Source organism: Cryptococcus neoformans, chromosome 6, assembly GCF_000149385.1.
Source record: "Cryptococcus neoformans var. neoformans B-3501A chromosome 6, whole genome shotgun sequence".
Taxonomy (NCBI): Eukaryota; Fungi; Basidiomycota; class Tremellomycetes; order Tremellales; family Cryptococcaceae; genus Cryptococcus; species Cryptococcus deneoformans.
The window spans coordinates 1,074,619-1,093,670 of record NC_009182.1 but is presented as its reverse complement, the minus strand read 5'-3'; the positions used below and the strand labels follow the sequence as shown (position 1 = coordinate 1,093,670).

General features: G+C 47.8%; 7 protein-coding genes across 7 annotated transcripts; 3 read left to right on the top strand and 4 right to left on the bottom strand.

Annotated features, from left to right (window-relative positions):
* Positions 1–2,378: 2,378 nt before the first annotated feature.
* Positions 2,379–3,099, top strand: CNBF3690 (hypothetical protein; the record flags this gene model as incomplete). Its single annotated transcript, XM_769597.1, has 3 exons — positions 2,379–2,493; positions 2,575–2,785; positions 2,898–3,099. The coding sequence occupies 3 exons, from the start codon at positions 2,379–2,381 to the stop codon at positions 3,097–3,099; spliced, it is 528 nt and encodes a 175-aa protein (XP_774690.1).
* A 565-nt stretch (positions 3,100–3,664) lies between these two features.
* Positions 3,665–3,979, bottom strand: CNBF3680 (hypothetical protein; the record flags this gene model as incomplete). The annotated part of the gene is made up of 1 exon (XM_769596.1): positions 3,665–3,979. The coding sequence occupies one exon, from the start codon at positions 3,977–3,979 to the stop codon at positions 3,665–3,667; it is 315 nt and encodes a 104-aa protein (XP_774689.1).
* A 583-nt stretch (positions 3,980–4,562) lies between these two features.
* CNBF3670 (hypothetical protein) lies at positions 4,563–6,445 on the bottom strand (the record flags this gene model as incomplete). The annotated part of the gene is made up of 7 exons (XM_769595.1): positions 4,563–4,854; positions 4,918–5,216; positions 5,267–5,387; positions 5,442–5,664; positions 5,716–5,906; positions 5,977–6,132; positions 6,183–6,445. The coding sequence occupies 7 exons, from the start codon at positions 6,443–6,445 to the stop codon at positions 4,563–4,565; spliced, it is 1,545 nt and encodes a 514-aa protein (XP_774688.1).
* A 1,021-nt stretch (positions 6,446–7,466) lies between these two features.
* On the top strand, positions 7,467–9,113 carry CNBF3660 (hypothetical protein; the record flags this gene model as incomplete). Its single annotated transcript, XM_769594.1, has 7 exons — positions 7,467–7,675; positions 7,732–7,819; positions 7,872–8,111; positions 8,164–8,277; positions 8,350–8,564; positions 8,642–8,834; positions 8,895–9,113. The coding sequence occupies 7 exons, from the start codon at positions 7,467–7,469 to the stop codon at positions 9,111–9,113; spliced, it is 1,278 nt and encodes a 425-aa protein (XP_774687.1).
* A 167-nt stretch (positions 9,114–9,280) lies between these two features.
* On the bottom strand, positions 9,281–11,014 carry CNBF3650 (hypothetical protein; the record flags this gene model as incomplete). The annotated part of the gene is made up of 7 exons (XM_769593.1): positions 9,281–9,400; positions 9,460–9,721; positions 9,778–10,078; positions 10,132–10,582; positions 10,630–10,739; positions 10,801–10,864; positions 10,916–11,014. The coding sequence occupies 7 exons, from the start codon at positions 11,012–11,014 to the stop codon at positions 9,281–9,283; spliced, it is 1,407 nt and encodes a 468-aa protein (XP_774686.1).
* Positions 11,015–12,195: 1,181 nt separating this feature from the next.
* CNBF3640 (hypothetical protein) lies at positions 12,196–15,623 on the bottom strand (the record flags this gene model as incomplete). The annotated part of the gene is made up of 5 exons (XM_769592.1): positions 12,196–13,790; positions 13,845–14,177; positions 14,225–14,849; positions 14,900–15,004; positions 15,051–15,623. The coding sequence occupies 5 exons, from the start codon at positions 15,621–15,623 to the stop codon at positions 12,196–12,198; spliced, it is 3,231 nt and encodes a 1,076-aa protein (XP_774685.1).
* A 596-nt stretch (positions 15,624–16,219) lies between these two features.
* CNBF3630 (hypothetical protein) lies at positions 16,220–17,263 on the top strand (the record flags this gene model as incomplete). Its single annotated transcript, XM_769591.1, has 5 exons — positions 16,220–16,281; positions 16,335–16,475; positions 16,537–16,618; positions 16,680–16,809; positions 16,860–17,263. The coding sequence occupies 5 exons, from the start codon at positions 16,220–16,222 to the stop codon at positions 17,261–17,263; spliced, it is 819 nt and encodes a 272-aa protein (XP_774684.1).
* Positions 17,264–19,052: the final 1,789 nt, after the last annotated feature.

The following is a 19,052-nucleotide window of genomic DNA, read 5'->3' as shown; positions in this document are numbered from 1 at the left end:
AGATGGCTTGCTGACGTCGGTCGGACTGGTGCTATATGGTGTCCTCATGGCATCTGTCTAGGTTATCACATCATACCCACAGCTGAAGGACGTAACGAACATACGGGAACCGATGGGTGGCTCGTAATACACTACCTTGTAGATTGGCTCGCGAATTACGATAATTGGGAGAAGTATAACAGGTCATCTGCTGTCGAGAAAACTATAGCTTTTAACGTCACTAGATTTAGATATTAGTATCTTTCTCGAGCTCTCGAACAGTGCGGAGAGTTACGCCTCTTATCCACACAAAGAATTGTCAAGCTGTACCACCGTCAAATGAGCACATCACATTTGTGGCTTGCATCGGCATCGATTCTGCGCCAGTTCCTCCACTCATCATCTATCAAGGCGCACAACTGCAAGAAAGTTGGTTCAAGGCGCGGGAGGAGGGCGACGGGGTGGTGTGCCAGCTCGCTATCAACACCGACTCAGGCTGGATCAACAGTTATGTGATGTTGAAATGGCTTGAAGACGCCTTTGATCCTTTTACTCGCGATATTGCTAATGGCGGTCGTGATCGACGTCTATTCATCCATGACGGTGCTGAATCGCACACCAAGGTTGATTTCCTTGAAGCCTGTTGGGCTAGGAACATTGTTGTGATTCTTCTCCCTGCGAAGATGAGCGGCAGATTCCAACCTCTCGACGTCGACTTCTTCAACACCCTCAAGGCAGCGTACCATCGTCAACTGGATGAATACCAGCTTGGTAGCTCCCTTAGAGGGGTGGCCAAAGGGATGTTTTGGGGCTGGCACCAGAGGGCGTGGCGGGAGACGGCGACTGTTGGAATGTGACGAAGAAGAATGATCGAACTGAGGAGGGTGAGGAGGATTAAGGTTAAGGTTCCGAGGCACAGTAAGGAAGTTTTTCATAGACATTCTTTATACGCTTTATTCCTTCTTTTCTTCCTCCATGCAAACGTAGAAACTCTAAACATAACCGCTGGCTATACCTGATTTGTAACAGCGACCTCACGACGAATTCGAGGAGCTTGGAGGAAATCGGGCCTGTTTCCACTTGCCCTACCGTCATGGAGATTGAGGAGCAAGCGCCGAGCACTTTTCCCCCTTAGGCTGCCGTTGAGGACCCTCTCACCCACTACAACCTCCGCGCTTCGCACGAACAATCCGTAGCCATACTGCTCGAGTTACACGTAAATGCACTTCGGGCCCATCAGGCATCTCGTATATTGATGTAGCTGTATATGTATGGGTTGTGATGTAAAACGCTGACGATAATTCAGGATGGAATACAGTACGAGTGGTGTGCGACGGAAATTGCCGTGAGTCCGAGAATCACGTGAGCACGGGTTATATTATGCACCGATTCTCATCTTACGAGGGAGTTCTCGTTTGTTATACTGCCTCGCCCACCGAAGGGCATTGACACTTCGCCCTTCGAGTCCTCTCCTACCTCTCCCACACCCGCCGCCTCGGTATCACACTCGGAGAGGGGGAGCCTACCAAGGGGACGACCCTTACGTGCTACACGGTACCGATCCGGCCGGTTGTGAAAACACTAGGAGATTCACGACGGGCTACATTACTTACTTCTGCGGCTCGCCTATCAGTTGGTGCTCACGTCGACAACGCACCACGGCTTCTTCAACTATGGAAACCGAGTACATCGCCGCGTCGGAAGCAACCCGTGAGGTCGTGTGGCTTCGCAGTCTCCTTACGGAAATCTACCTCCCGCAGTCCGGTCCCTCAAAGATCCTCATCGATAATCAAGCAGCCATCAGCCTCTCAAAAAACCCTCTGTCCCACGCAGAATCGAAACACATCGATATACGTTATCATGTCATCCGTGAAAGAGTGAAGTCGGGTGAGATCCAAGTCGCCTACGTCCCCACAGCACAGCAGCGTGCGGACGTATTCACGAAGGCACTTGGCGGATCGCGACACGGAGCTGCGCTGCGAGCGCTCCGACTTCGGGCAGTGGAAAACGGGATGAAAATTGAGGACAGTAGTGCGGAGGAGAGTGGCGAAAACTAGATGAAAGCGGCCTACGCGAGATTGGGGGAGCTAGGAATATCTGCTGGGATATGGATTTGACCTGCGGGCGGATTAGGGGGAGTGTCGGAAATGGGCGAAGAAGATTCCACAGCCTTCCACGTCACTAGATTTAGATATTTGTGGTGTGTCACGCGCTGATTATGTAATTTCATCCATCCAAACATTCCAAACTACAAGATTAATAACGCTGTGATAAATGATGACGTCCTAAGAAGAGCCGAGGTGGCTATGACGCATCACTGTTCCTCTCGCCGTGTTGTTTCGTTGCCACCGCATCTCCATATTTCAACAACGAAACAATATAATTAGACTCCAGAAGAAATGTCCAACAAACCCACTTACGCAGCAGTCGTCTCCAGCCCACCCAAGGATACGCATTTCGCCCCTCAGAACGAGGGTGAAGGACCATCAGGATCCTCTGATGCGCCGCCTCCCTGTATGTCCTCCCGGTTCCCCGTGTCCTCTTTTTCTCTTCAAGGGTGGTATGGATTGAGTTACTGACGGCTGGTAACATCAGATGACGGCCACCAACCCAAATCACAACCAACTATCACCCCCCAAAACCAATCCCTTATCCACCAACACCCTAACAACGCCAACGCGGCGGAACAAGGTGGTTTGACGGCTGGCGAATGGGTCCCCCCACCTCCACACGTAGCCAAGAGTAGAGCATTAAGGAGGTTTTGGGGTGCGTTCTTCTGGGGATGGGTTATTTGGATTGTCATTGGGTGAGTGTTTTGGGTCTTTCAAGTTTTCGCCTGGGGGCTTTTCCCTATCGCAAGAATAAGAAATCGATAGAATACTGAGTACTGAGTGACTGACTGCATACTTTGTTCACAGCGCAGTTATTGGAGGAGGTGTAGCAGATGCTGAAAGCAACAGACCCTCGAAACATCAAGACCGCATTGGCGTGCACCAAGAATGGGTGGACGAGGCGACCATCCCTGGTTACGATCTTTGGAATGTTCTAGCCGATTCTTCTTCTCCTGTAGAAATTACGATTGAGGAGGAGACGATTGTGTTTGTCCAGGACCTTGACTGAGAAAGGGCCTTTGTCGCTCCTTGCACGGATTATCCTTCTTTAGATAGCTGCTTGTCGGAAATGATTGTTTGTTGAGCATTTTATTTGCCATGTTGTTCGATTTTAAGTGTAGATTTATGAATACTCTACTATGGGTATGATTCTGGAATGCATTCCGTATATTGATTCTTTCTTTTTTCAATCAAACTGGGAGCAAACAACAAGCGATTTATAACAGTCTCTGGGCAAATGTAACGAGTTATTAAGAAGTACAACGAGCAGCAAGGGCAAAGGGGTATGGATGTTCATAGAAAAATTGACATCCACAATCCTTTGCACAACAGGGTTTTATGGGTACCTAAGTCAAAGAACGTCCAGTCAGTATCATCCAACAATAAAAACAGAAACAAACGTAGAATCAGGAAAGACTTACCGGCCCATAGTAATAAAAATGAGACCACCTAATCATTAATGCAAGGATCCAAGTTCATATCAGTGTTGCGAGATACTGTTACCCTTGCCGGCCAAAGGAGATATTTTGATCAAGGTTTGGTATCTCATGGGTATTGACAGTATCCCTCTTGGCCTATATCTGAGGCTTGGGATCCTCAGCCTCTCCGACTCCCTCGCGCTCCTTCTTGGCTTCCGCCCGATCCTTGTCCAAAAGCGCCTTGGCTCTTCCATCAACGTATTCCGCATACTTGCCCCTCAAGATTTTGGCCTGCCAGGCGAGCCACGCTTCAGTTTCTGAGAAATCATTAGGATAATGGTAAACCCGGGGTTTATTCAAGGCAAGACGGCGGTTGGGAGAGTGATCGTTGGTCGGAGGAATGACCGCCCCGAGGGTGAAGGGGAGTAAGAGGATGAGAATAAGGCGGAAGAGGACAGTGGTGGGAAGCATTGTTGTTGGTTTCGAAGCTTGTAGGTCTCTGTTCATGTTATACATTGAAGAAGTACCCTCCGTGCCCATCACATTTGACGTTCGTCTGCGAAAGGCGTCATAAAGACCAGATCCAAGTGAGATCTCTAAATGTCATAGATCTGTGTCTTGGACATGTTGACTACTAATTTAAGGCTCATTTAAGTCAATTTAAGGAGCGGGGTTAGGAATCGGGATTCGGCGAGAGGGACGATGAGACAAAGGTGGGCTTCTCAGGCAGGCGGGGCCTTGTTGGAGAGGCAAAGGCTGGTTTTTTATACCGCGCGGTTCTGTATATCGTGGGGCAGCGGTAGGAGTCGTCATGAAGCGGTTATTAACGGCATCTACACGTCGTTTGGGCGAATAAAAGACCGAAAAAGAACCTAAAACTTGGATGCACAGTCGACAAAGAGACGATTTTACAGGAGACATGTGCAATGCATCATTGGTCGTCGAATTCGTACACGTAAAAAGGCTACACGTCAAGTCGAACAAAATAAATATGTTATTTTTTAATCTTGATTTCGGCTACATAGCGTTATCCCTCGTCATCATCATCATCCTTTCAAAGGGCCAACGCAAGACCGAGCATAGCTCCAAGCCCCAGCACGCCCCACAATACACCCCTCTGCTGCACATCAACTCTGCCGGTCAATTGTGCCCCCCTGGAAGAGCTTGAAGTGGTCCCATTAATAGTCGCTTCTTCCGAGGTGACGGGCATTCTTTTGCTGTGAAGGAGGGTAACGTTAGTGGTCAAAGGTGCAAACCCGATAGCTGTGGGTTCATATCGGAATGAAGTGTATACGTTTTTGAGGAATGCGGCACCGACAATCCACTGGACTGGGGATCTCGGAGACCTACATACACGTCATGGTGTTATTTCCTGTTAAAGCGACAGGGAAAATGTAATAATAGCTTACACATCTTGCCCAAAGAACGCTCCAATACAGGTCTTGCCATCGTCGGTAAAAGTCCCAAAATTCATGTCCGTGTTGGAGATTCCATACTCTACTCCGCCAAACTTGAGTTTCACGTCAACATTGGTATCGCACGGGTACTGATAATATCCCCCTTGCCCCATAACCGAGCTTGGCACTTTGGAAGAGCCGGGTATCTGGGCATAAATCGCAGCGGCCATGTCGGTTGGCACGCCGATGAGGGTAGTACCAGTATCGATAGCGCAAGCAGGGGCCTTGCGGCCGATTAGGAGGCCTTTAGACTGAGGGTAAGGTTAGAGCGGTATGGCGAGCGAGCCTTGGAAAGACTGACGACATCGACAGGGTTCCCACCCACTGTCATACCCTCCAAAGGGAGTTTCCAGAAATCCCTCTCTCCCGGTCCGATTGGAATATAATTCAAATCACCCTCAAACTTGGTTGAATCGACCCCGCTATCAGGCAGTTTTAGCATCATCCATCCTTCTCTCACAACAATTGGTCCTTACCCAAAAATAAAATGCCCCCCATCAAACTCAATCTTCTGGGCGCTGCTATTTCCTTTGAATCTGGCGAGGTAAACCCCCATTTCTGGTGAATCCCAAGCACCAGAAGACGCCAAGGCTTGCCAGAAGGGGGTTGAGTAAGCGGACGCAATGGTGTTCCACGCAAGACCCAAAAGACCTGATGTGGGATAATCGATCAGACCGTCAATAGCTTGAGTTACCACAGCTATAGAGATATATTTAGCGTACTTGTTCTAACTTCAGGGTCGGGACATACCAAAGGCTTGTTCACGGACTGTGAACCCCCCAGTTGAGACGGTGTCATTTGCCAAATAGCCTCCCGCATTACCGGATCCGTAAGCAATGCTGAACTGCTTTCTTTCAGTTTCGAATGTGAATGAATTGCTGGCATCAAAGGTATAGGTCTTGGAACAGAAATCGGCTGTACATCCTTTCTCGGCCACCCAGCTACACAAGCCGTCGTCGTCAGTGTTCTATAAAAGAAGCGACGTAGAGTGCGTCGGATTCAGTTTCTCACAGGTCAGATGATCCAGTATCCATGATGACAATGAACTGCTGAGGGGGAGTGCTGCAAAAGTCAGCGGACAAATTGACAGTCAAGCAAAGTTTCAGCGTAGCCCACCCAATCTCTATAGGAGCAGTATATAAACCGTCAAGGCCAATATCGATCAAGCTAGAGTGTAGGGTCAGTAGGTAAGTAGCATGAAATCATTCAACACTCACTCTATAGATTGCTGTGCTCTTTTCATCTGTCCTTCTTTTTCCATTCTATCCCTCTTTAACAACTCCTTACCCTCCTCGTTGAGATATGGCTCGTACTTTGCCCGCATAGACTTTGCCTGGCTGATTAACCATGCTTGACGTTGCGAGATATCATCAGAGTGCTGGCGAGATTCGAGCACTTTCAATGGTAGGTGAAAGGAAGAAGGGACGGTAGGCAGCGTTGCTGCGAGGGTGAGCGGTAGGAGAGCGAGGGAAACGAGCATGACAGATACCAAGGGCAAGCAATGGGTTTGTTCGAATTCAGAACAACGGGAACCTGAAATATAAAAAAGGTTACCTTGTTTACGAGTTCTTTGGCAAGTTGAATGTTTGTGCAAGCAGGAAAGGGTGTCAGCCTGGTCTAGTCGGATCCAGGTACGCTAGAATGTTTGTAAAAAAGCCGATACCAAACATCAAACAGGGGTTATGCACATGTATTGCATTAGTTTGGAATTAGTGCATGATGGACAATGAGGTGCATCGCCTCCATTGCTGGGATTCAGACTCACCGTCCAACGACGGCTTCCAGCACATAGGGGCACTGGGAGGTACGGGTGCTGAAACGAAGAACCGTTAGTTTGTTGTTACACGCTTCGCACTCTTGTACCCCGTATCGAATTGCTGTACCCGCTATGCCTTGCATAGTTTCCATAATCGTAGGATATGATTGCCAGGGTACTTTTTGATCCAGAGCTGTATACGTCTTTCGCGGCAATAGGGAAAAGAAAGCGGTTCACCTCTGCTATGGAGACGAAGAGGAGGCGATAAACAAAATAAACAAACATCCGGTAATCAGCTGTGCCTGACTAACAACAGAGTTATATGCCATCGGTCTTTCCATTTTTCAGCCGAGTTTTCGGCTTTTCTCCGAGACCTATACTGTGTATACGTAAGATTAACGTAAGATAGGCAACACTGCAAATATGATTGCCGCAGATTGTATAATCGTCAACCTATGCAGATGGAGACGGTATATGGTAGCAGTGCACACAATGCACGTAACTCGCCGGACTTGATATTTTACAGCCTCTACACGGTGGCAAAACAGGGAAGGATCATTAGCGCAAGCTGATTCACTGGCCTTCGTTTGCAGATCGGTCCCGATTTATATTGCCGATCTCTTATCTATTCAGCGCCAGACCTTGCAAATGTACATGTAATAAACTTCCATATCCCAAGTTGACACCAACTCAGCTTCTTCAGTATCATTCCACTTCCTTCCACCGCCATCAATAAATAGCAATAATGACATCCCTTCCACAGGCCCTCAAACGTGCCCAACAGACCTATGCCAACCGTAACCGCAAGTCTTATGAGGCACATCAGGCTGCCTCTCGGCATCTTCCAGGTGGAAGCACTCGTTCGTCAATTTTCATTCACCCCTTCCCTCTGTGCATTCAGAAGGGCCAAGGTGTGAAAATCACGGATCTGGACGGACACGAATATGTGGACTTGTGAGTAGTAATATCACGTGGTAAAATACAATCGTCTCACTGATTTCCTCCTGCAGTGTGTCTGATTTCACGAGCGGCATATATGGAAAGAGCCATCCTGTTCTTATAGATGCTATCAAAGAGGCTCTCGACAACGGACTTCAGGTCTGTATGCAATCAATCAATCATTATTGACATCACGTTAATGTGCTTGTAGCTCGGTGCTCACACCCTTGCAGAAACGACCCTCGCATCTCATTTCACATCCCGATTTCCCTCCATTGAACTCGTCCGATTTGCCAACTCTGGTACAGAGGCTAATATTTTGGCGATATCTACTGCTGTCAAACACACTGGTAGAAAGAAGGTGCTGGTTTTTGAAGGGGGGTATCATGGGAGCGTCATGTCGCATTTTCATATGAAGGGAGGAGATGGGGACGATTTGAAGGTGCCCTTCGTAAGTTATGAAGCCTGCGGGGGCGAGGAACTTTTGTCTCACTTATGCATAGGATTTTGTGGTATGCTCGTATAATGATCCCAAGGGAGCCGACGCTCTCATATCTCAGCACCCATCTGAAATAGGAGCTATCCTTGTTGAACCCATGCTTGGCGCTGGTGGATGTGTGAGCACATTTGCCTCTATCCCTATCTTGCTGAGATTTTTAGCCAAAAGCATTGATTAACTTAACTTACAGATCCCGGGTGATCCTGCATTCCTTCAATTCCTCCGGGAGAAAGCTTCTTCGATCGGCGCTGTGCTCATTTTCGATGAAGTTCAAACTGCTAGACTTTCGACTGGAGGGCGCCAAAAGATTCTGGGCATCACACCCGACTTGACTACCGTTGGCAAGTTCTTTGGTGGGGGTTTCGCCTTTGGAGCCTTTGGGGGGAAGAAGGAAATTATGGAGAAGTATGTGCCTCTTTCTCAAAGTTATCGCAGGATAGGTCGACGAGTATGTCACAATGCTGATCAGCATATGGCAATAGATTTGACGCGAGGAAGGGAGGTGCAATATCACATGGAGGGACCTTCAACAACTCCCCGCTGACAATGGTTGCGGGCGCCACAGCGATGGAGAAGATCTTGACTGAGGATGCGCTGAAGAACTTGAATAAGTTGGGTGATTGGATGAGAGAAGAGATCAACAGGATGTTCACAAGCGATGGATCGCCTTTCCTGGTAAGTCGAGTGTCCTTCAGAAATATTGTTTCCCCTCGGCTCATGAGTTTCGTTTGTCAGATGACTGGGCTAGGTTCCATCAATCAATTCCATTGCACTCTCTCATCAAACCAAAATCAAGTTCTGGATCTTCTTTTTTTCTACCTTCTTGAGAGGGGATTCTGGATAGCTCAGCGCGGACTCGTCAGTCTGAGTTTTGCCATGACCAAGGAAGACGTGCAAAGGTTTATCGAGGCGGCAGTTGAAGCTACACAAAAGGTGAAAGCAACGCTGAAGTAGAAAGTGCCGACGCGCAGCTCCATATTTCTACATATCATACATGACCAATGGTCTAATGATGTGTCTATTGGTACAAAAACAACTGAGAGAAATGATGTTTCCTCTAAGCCCTAAAACTCTGAACCCATTTGTTCACTTTTATCTGTATACAATCAAGAAACCCTGTTCTAGGCGTATTCTTTAAGCTCTTGAGCGGTTTTCTCTTTGCTGCTGACAGAAGCTGTCTCCACGTTCTCAACTGAAGCTTCGGCTTGCGCTTGCAGTATCGCTTCGACATTGGGGGCAGTCTATCGCAAGCCATCAGCAACCATCTGCATTAGGAAAGAAGCAACCGTTTGACACTCACTTTATTGCCCCAAATGGTCAGCTTACCGCCATACTTCCTGCTGTTGATGATCCACATGACGAAGCCATAGACCATCAGAGGAACAAAGCCAGTAAGAGGGATGAAGAACGATCGCCATGTGTTAACATGGTCTGAAACGGCACCTTGGATAGAGGGGTAGGCGGCACCACCAGAGACACCCAAGGCAACGACACCGGAACCGATCTTGGCGTAGGAGCCGAGGTCGGCAGTGGCGACACTGAAGATGACGGGATAGCAGATACTAACATACGAACGCGTTAGTGGATCAACTGAGGCATGTGGCCTTATAATGCTCACGACTCGAAGAAGAAGATCATGAACAAGCATGCAATACCGCCGTGGCCAGGAATAGTAGCTGTCAAAATACTGAACAAGCAAAGGCCAATCCCGTTTATAAACAAGGCGAATGAGGGGTCAATCCATCGCAAGTATACAACACCGAGGAATCGACCAAAAGTGAAGAGGGCTTGACATCCCGAGAAAAGGTTCGAAGCGGTTGCGGAAGAGTAGGCAGGGGAGATTCCGGGCTGCTCGGTGATGTAGAATATGGTGAAGGAGGCCACAGCGACTTGGGCACCGGTGTAGAAAAACTGAGAAACTATTCTGGGGTAAGCTAAATCATTTTTGAGAACTCCAGAAAGCCAAACTCACGAGCTCCAAAGAGAGTATGGTATTGCTTCCAAAAGCTCTGACCAGCGATCTTGTCTTGCTGTTCCGTGGTGACTGTCTGCTTAACTTCAGGGAGTGTTGTAAAGCCCACCAAGATGTTGAGCAAAAATGCAAAACAAGCCAGAGCGAGGTACACGTATTGCACAGTGTCCAAACTATATTGGTTGGCTCCGTTGAAGAAGGTATGGGAGGCAATAATGGGACCGACTACAGTGGCGATACCATTGAATCCTTGAGCAAAGGTCAGCCTCATGGCAGATTGAGCAGGAGGGCCGAGGACGGTAATGTAGGAGTTGGCGGCCGTTTCGAGCGTTGCAAGGCCGCTAGCAGCAACAAAAGTAAAGGCAATGAACATGCCGTACTTTTCATACTTTGCCGAGGGCCAAAAGAGGACCGCTCCAATGGAAAAGAGGCCGAGACCAATGTGGATACCCTAGTCACCTGTGAGTGGAAGCTGAAAAAACGCTGGGTAACACGAACCTTCTTGTAACCGTATTTGCGCATGAAGATACCCATAGGAGGAGCTACAAGTAGATATGAAATGAAGTAGGCAAACTGCAACAAGGTTGATTGGGTCTTGGTAAGGCCAACTAACCAAATGGGTTAGCTTAATGATATTCATGCTCGGGAACGGATCGATAACCAACTTACAGATTGTGAGGAAGTGCTTATTGAGGACATCTAGCAGACCGTAAGAAAGACCCCAAAGGAAGAACTGTGCTCAGGATAAGTTTCGTTGTGCAGTCTTTGAGTCAGGACGACCTACCAAGGAGGAGACCAGGGAAAAGGCAAAGTACAACTCTGACTTTGACAGGTCAGTATAGTCGACAGCGGTAAGGTTGGCTGCTTTCTTCTTGAAGAACATCTTGATTGTGTTCCTCGACTCAGTTTAGTTGAAGCGAGGAGGGTGTACCGCGGGCTTCTAACGTTGCTTATATACCACTCCCCCACATGTGTTGGGATCTTCCTGGTAAGCTTTGTGATTTCCCCCACTTACGGAAAGAGCAGTAGACAGGTGCCTTATGGCTCGGCATAATTCTATAGACCCGCAAGTATTGGCATCTAGGAACACGTGGCCACATTACTGATCTCCAATTTCCCCTCTTCCTCGCTTGGATGGTGGCCTAATAACGACCGGCCGTATGCCGTTGCCGCACGAAGGTTTACGAATCGATCTAATGGCTTAATTACGTTACTTCAGGGTCAGCGGTGGGCGGAAGGACATGTCAGGCACCACTTATACCTGGAACTGGAAATTGAGTGTCGCGCAGTGATAAGGAAGCGGTTTTGGGGCCGCTGTGGGGTATGTACGGGGCACTTGCGGGGCACGAGATGGCCATATGGGTCACATCCGGGGAAGAAGTCATACCGTCGGCATGAGCCTGGCAGGCACTGTGCACTTACCAGTAATCATATGCGCATTCAAAAAGAGGCCTCCTCTATTAGCAAGTGGATCACGTAGTTCAGTCGGCGGCTTCCCGCGCGGCAATGGGTCCGCTCGACAGCCTCAATCAACAAGGTTCTGCTAGCGCGAATTCCAGTCACGTGAACGTAGCTTTCTCTTATAGTGGCTTATTATCACCCTCCGCTTGCTGCGATCATTTTGGACAGGGTGCAGAATGCAGGAGGAGATGGGGAAGAGAAACGAGAAGGGCAGGTCAGCAACACCAGCCTATCAAGTTCCCCCCATCGATAACCATTCGAGATGACGTCAGATAGTAACAGATGTTGTTTCGTCTTCCTGTTTGTATGAAGGGAACTTGTTAAACTGCAATATTGATCGGCAATGGTCGCCGGTGATGTTCTGATATCTGGAGCGTCCTGTCGGATAATGCAGAACATATGGCTTATAGGTCTGGGTCTAAAGTCTTTCAGACATTGATGTGGATGTATAGTAGTAGCAGGAGTGTATTACTTGCAAGTTGCACTTGTGTAATCTTCTTTAATTCTACACCTTATTACATGTACAAATTTAAATTACCGGTAGACTTCACCAAATGTAAAACAAGACAATTCGTCAAGTCATCGATGCCCCATCTTCAACGCTCACAGCCCTCGTTCATAATCATCCCCAAAGGGATCTTTTCTCTCCCTTTTCTCCTGTAATTCCTTCACAATTTCAGCCAACGCCCTTGTAGCCTGCCCCCCCTTTTGTGCTACTCCCACTTGTACCTTGGAGGCACTCACCAACTGTGGTTCAGCCGCAAAATACGATACGGAAGAAGAGGCAGGAGAGGTCACTCCGCCGTGCCTGCTATCCTCACGGGAAGAGCGGGAATGGGAGGACTCGTACTCTTCAACATAATCCATAGAAGCACGCTTATGTTTGGGGGGAAGCGGTGGCATGTCTTGGAAAGGGTCCGGGTGACTTGTGGTTGAAGGGATGACCATACCCTCTCCGAGAGTCGGAGCTCGAGACATTGGTCGTGGGTAGACAGGATGGGGATTATAATTGGCAGCTGCCATTTCGCTAGGTGGGAGGACTCTTGGGTATCTCCCTTTATCATCTTCTAAAGCGCGACCCAGCATTCGTGGATCGACCATCGACCATTCTGGTTCAGCCTTTTTCTCAGGCGGACATTGATGTCCCCCAATCCAATCGTGCCCTGGCGTCCGGGCCGTCGGCACTTGGCTCGCACCGAAACTTCCTTCGGTTCTTTGACTAGCTTTCCTCGCCAACGCGGCTCCAAGCCGTTGACTTCTTGTAGGGAAGAAAGACTTTACACCCTCGAATGCACCATAGAACTTGTCAACCCAAAACGGCTGAGCTGCGCTCGACTCGGATGACTCTGAGGAAGGTCGAGGGAATGGTGAATTGGCATGATCTCGGGAGTACTTCTCAGAAGTTTGAACTGGTGCAAGTGGTACCTTATCATCGTATGGTGTCGTGGTATCAGTTAGCTTGCGTCCTGACAGTTTGAGGAAGCTCTGCCCAGGCGCAGCTAATGAGGCAATAGTGGAACGAACAGCAGAGGTTGCGTGAGATCCAAATGGCCCTGCAGCATGTGAATCTCTCATTTTGAAGAAGCTCTTCTCATGGTCATCGTTTCCGTTGTTCACGTTGGGAACGTCAGCATGAGTGTAACTTTCTAAGCAGTTGGTTGGTGTTGTACCACGGAATTGCTTCTCTGCGTAGGAATCGTATATGGGATGGTTGTTGGTTAACCATGCTTTCCATCTTGGGTGTTTGGACTCGGGAGGACCGTAACCAGGTGGACTTGAAGAGGATGGTACGCCTCGCAAAGCCATAAAATTTTCTCTTCCACCACTGTTCCAAATCACCACAGCAAGGCCAATCAGGAACAGTGCCAGCCAGACGCCTAACATGATACCGTAGAAAGTCCTTTCCACCTTGAGCGCACTCTCAAAATGAGAGATCAAAGTTCCAACTACACCATCATCATCATCCCCACCATCTCCAGACCCGACGGCTGCTGCTGCGATAGGAGTTGCGATCTCATTCATTGAGTCATTGGAGAGAAGAAGGATATCGGACGGAAAGGTAGGAAGGTCGACAAAGGCGTGCTCGGATATCCAAGTGAGACCCTTTTCAAGATTGGTGATCTTGGAGCCGAGGATACAGTACATGAAGGTATTGATCGGGTTGTAGAGGATGGTGCCCCCGAATGAAGCATTGAGTGCTGATAATATGTTAGTATTATCTTCTCAAGAAAAAATGCAGAGATTTGCTTCACCCTTCTCAACTTCGTCATAAAACTCTACAAGTGTGGAATTGAGAGTAATTGCTGTAGTGTTCACCCAGCTTCCGAACAGCTCATTGTTGATTCTGTCTTGATATCCTGCAATAGCCTCGTTATACGAATCGGCATATTCTTGGCTACTGTTCAAGGCCGCAGCGTTCAACTTGGTGACAAGTGAGTTGGTGGAAGCGGTGACAGTAGAATTGGCGCTAGACTGGGCATGTGCCTTGAGTGCATTGAGAGCGACGAGCTGGAATTGTATGGAGAGGAAACCGAACAGTGATATGAAGAGGAGCGCAAGACACGTCGGATGCGCAAGATAGGATACTATGTACTGTCAATCAAAAGGTCGCCGGCAAAATTGCCACACTTACAAAACCATCGTAGATTTGTTCTCGTGCGCGGCATCTTTGCAATCTTCCCCAAGAAAGTCCCGGAATATCTTTCCAGCACTGGATGCTCAACGATCGCTACCATTCTCCATGCATCGCTCTTTCCATCTCTATCCCACTCTTCATTAACGGCATCGACTGTATCCTTCATAAGCTTCCATTTACGCCATTCCCATACTGCCAAAGCAGCCCAAATAAGGAAAAGCAACAGGAACATCAAGCCGATCGCAATGCTGGAAAGCTTGTGTAACGCCTTGGCTGTATCGTCAATCAGAGAAGTATCAAGATCAGAGCAAAGATCGTTGGAAAGATCTTTGGCACTGTTGGCGGAAAGAGAAGACAGCGAAGGAACAGAAAGAATGGATGAGTTGAAACTAGCCGCCATCTCGAGACGAGTCGAATTAATCTCGCTGATGAGAGCCTCAAAAGGGGTATCAATAATTTCGTCCATTTTCTTCTTCAGATCGGTCAGCGTGGGAAGGGAAGAGTTGAGGGTGATAAGACCATCCTCAAATGTGGTAGGAATGGTGACATTCTGCAAGAATGATAGTGCGGGGATGGAGAACTCGGGTACAGAAATGTTTAAATTAACAAGTGTTGTAACTCTCTGCATATACGATGAGCTACATCTTCAGGTATGATGGGGACGAAACGTACATTGATCGCGCTTACAGCAGTCTGGATAATATCGTTGGCGTCACCGATATCATCTTGTATATTACTACGAACTGAATTCAAAGTGTCCGTGACCGCATCAGAAATCTAAGAACGCGTTAGCTAAATTTACACCCGGTAGCTTTTTACTCACAGTTTGCACAGCAGATATCAGAATCTCCAAAGTTCCTCTTACAGCCAGCTCAATAGTGCACAGCAACAGGCTCCTATATGTATCTACTATAAAGTTGACAACAACCTCAATTATGGTGATTGCATCCATCAACATGGTCCCAATAGCTAAAATACTCGCTTGTGTCGCCCTTATGGCCTCTTGGTTTGTCTGCATGGCCAAATACCTCGGCAGGGTTTTGATAGATGCTGCTCCCTTGGCAAGACCTGAGCATGCAGAGAGAACCGAAGACTTGAGAGAAGTGGCCAGGGAAGCTGTAGAAGAACGGTTTTGTATGAGATGAGCTATGGTGAGAATCATAGGTAGAAGACATGGCGAGAAGAAGGTAAGCAGAATTCGTGGTAATAATGAGAGATATGGTCGCAGAGGGATGGTCTCTGACAGTCGAGAGGGTGATGGTGGAGAGTAGGGGGTATGAGGCGTCGCTGGAAGAGGAGACGCAGCATATTGTGCGAAGGGCGGTTTGGTGGGTGGAGATAAAGGAATAATCTCGTCAGGATTGACAAATTTGGAAGGAGCTTGTGGGTAAGACATGAATGAGATGACGGCTTGTAAGCGTCGAGAGTTGGTGGAAAGGTTCAGGCTATATGACTAGTGAGGAAAAGAGTAAACGAAGTAAGCTGGTATCGTAAAGTCAGGATGTTAGTGGCAAACATGATTCATGGATCCAAAGAATACCATATACGTGGTTGCGAGGTGTCCCATGAATGAGCCCATCGTCCATCGGCAAAAGTGGTTGATCGACATGACTATTTTCACTTGCGCATGTTTCAGCACCTTCTTAACCGTTTGTTCTTGTCATCTGTCGGCGTCTAAAAGGGCGATAGCTGTGCATGGGCCGGTGCGGATTGACAGCTTGAAGAGAAGACAAAAAGACAAAAAAGAAACAATTGTTACAAAAACAAAAAGAAAATGGACCAGCAACTTCAAACCAAAGGAGAAGGAACGGGGCAGCGTGCCTGGAGGTTTCATTGTCGATTACATAACACAGAATAAATGCCACATTGGACCAATTGCCGAATTTGGTTCCGTTCCACGGTGACGCGTTGGTGGATGCTTGCTCGTCGCTCGAAGATGGTTCAAGAGGTGTGTATAGTGCATGTCTCTATATGATACAGAATTATCCAACGATGGCCCTCTACGCTCCTCCGCCACCATCTTACCAAGATCATGCAGCTGGACCCGTCCAACAGTGAGGTCTTCTGTGAAAATGGAGCGATTTGCAAACTAATGTAACATTCGTAGCCATGGATTCAACCCTTACAGTGACAACGGTGGCTCCATCCTTGCTATTGCCGGCAAGGACTTTAGCATCATAGCAGGAGACACCAGACAGTCAGAAGGATATAGCATTCAAACCCGATATGCTCGAAAAGTTTGGCAATTGTGAGTTGCTGCCTTTGGTAACGTCAGTAGATGTCCGAACTGACTTTACCAATCTCAACAGAACCGATAAAGTGGTCTTGGCTACCAACGGTTTCGCGGCGGACGGAAACAATTTCGTTAAGAGGGTAAAGCAAAGATTAGAAGTGGGTCCATGAGATGTGGCTTGTGAAGCGGATAGCGGATGTTTATTGATGTGTATTGCAGTGGTATGAGCACGCCCATAACAAAGCTATGGGCCTCAAATCTATCGCTAGGATGATCCAAACCATGCTTTACGGAAAACGATTCTTCCCTTACTATGTATACAACATTTTGGGTGGTATCGAAGAAGACGGTGAGTGATTGCCGAGCATTGTAGCGAAGGCGCATCTGACCTTTTGCAAGGATCCGGAGCTGTCTATTCATTTGACCCTGTTGGCTCTTACGAACGAGAAGCTTGTCGTGCTGCGGGTGCCGCTCAATCACTCATCCAACCCTTCCTTGACAACCAAGTTTATTTCAAGAACCAACAACCCGAACCTGGAGCTGCTCCCTTCGTCCCCGGTAATCTTCCCCTCTCCACCGTTCTTTCTCTTGTCGTCGACTCCTTCACTTCCGCAACTGAAAGACATATTGAAGTCGGTGATGGCATGGAGATCTATGTTGTTATGGCCAAGGGAAGGTCAACAGACGATTTGCTTGGGGAAGGTAACTTGGTGCCCGGCATGGAGGTTGAGGAGTTGCCTTCTCTTGGAGAAAGTGGTAGTGAGAGAGCGTTTTTGGTGAGGATGCCCTTGAAGAGGGATTAGATGTTGTACATTACAGACAATTCGGATGAACGATATCGTGAGAATACCGAAAGGTCGATGATAGCGGTTAAGGCGAGTGTATCGCCCTTAAAATACTCACGATATCACCCATAGATAGAACCGATGGTAGTTATACGTTCTACTCTTCAAGCAGTGGGGATGGCGAGTGAGAAAATGAGCACTGGTTAAATACCTGTGTTTCGGCCTTCGACCCACGTCCGTTAGCAACAAAGTACCATTAGGCGCACCTATACCGCCGCATCTATACCGCCGCATCTATACCGCTGCAGCACAATACTGAATCGTAGCCTGGAGTTCAGAAAGGAACTCGTGTCTGCCCATGGATTGGTCATAAATTTCTACTGACAGGACGTATGTAGGCCATCGGAGATGGTCATTGCAGATTTGTTATGGGGATGAAAAGAAGTATGCCATTCAGGGTGATCATATGAGTCAATGATTCTTTATCGATAAGTAGGAAGACGGAAGATGATTAACAACAAACCTCTCGCTGTTTCTTCCGACTGCCCGAAGAAGGCAAGACAGGCAACATATTTTCTATCTTGCACACGGAAATTATGAAGGAAGGAAGGAAGTTTTGGTACTAACGGTCTGAATGATGCACGTTATCGTGCGTGAGGAGAAAGAACTTTGTTGAATGTCCATGACGAGGTTGTAAAGGAAAGAAAACACACATGGTATTATCATCAGTCTGGCTTTACTTTGACACCACGTGCATGTCATATTGCATTTGCACAGTGACGAATTCCAAAAGATACCAAGCTCATCCATGCGCACTGCTGAGCTGTAATAGATTGCTTCCGTCTTCCACGCCTCCTCTGCTCGAGCTCTATCCCCATTCTCATTTTTCGCTCTAAATTAGAGTGAAGCAGCGACGACGTCTCTATTCTTTATCTTGATATCGGCAATCAGCAATCAGCAGCAGCTTATCACTGGTCACGGCGCACATGCGCAAAGGCCGAACTTCAAAAGATCCCGTATCACCGCTCAATGTTCAATTAGCGAACATTTCAGAGTTTTAGACAGGTAATTTAGAGCAGGGAAGAGAGTAAGTCAAATAACCATTCACAAAAGGGCACCACAAGATGCAGGATGGTTACAGTCTAGTAGCGGTGCATTGGAAACTTAGAATTCAAAACGCTTGGTTAATAAGTGTTGACTAGACGACTTATGGTGGGATGCTAATATAATGCTAGAAAAGAAGGCATGCATGCTGCCTGTGGCCGCCCATTTATTATATAACTACACCTGGAAGGGACTACACTATCTTTACACTATCTTTATATTTATGAAAGGGCAATAGGGCAATAAAGCATTTTAAGCGTGCGCTACGGCTCAGGGAATCGATAGGCTCGACACAAGACCCGACGGACATTGGCCGGCCGTCTCACAAGGCCCGAAGATCTGAGAAGAGGATCGTCGCAGATTGAAACGTTTGGCTGGACTTGGTCGGGAGGTCTTGGCTATTCATACGGCCATTCTCCATGCATATGGAGGCGTTAAGACGTAACGTTGCATTGGATGGCACTTCAGAATCAAGCCTTTCTTATACAGGATGAAGCATACATCTTTCAATAGCCCAGTTCCATGCATAGATACTGGTCATGAATCCTGGTCGGAGACTGGTCAATGTCCGTCGAAGCTTGTGTGGAGCCTATTCAAGTGGGAGAATCTGAATCAAATGAAGGTTTGAGACCAGAGCGCTGCGTACCGAATGCGGGAACGGGCGCCCCCCACGTCATTTCATCGGCTGCGAGGTCCTCATAAT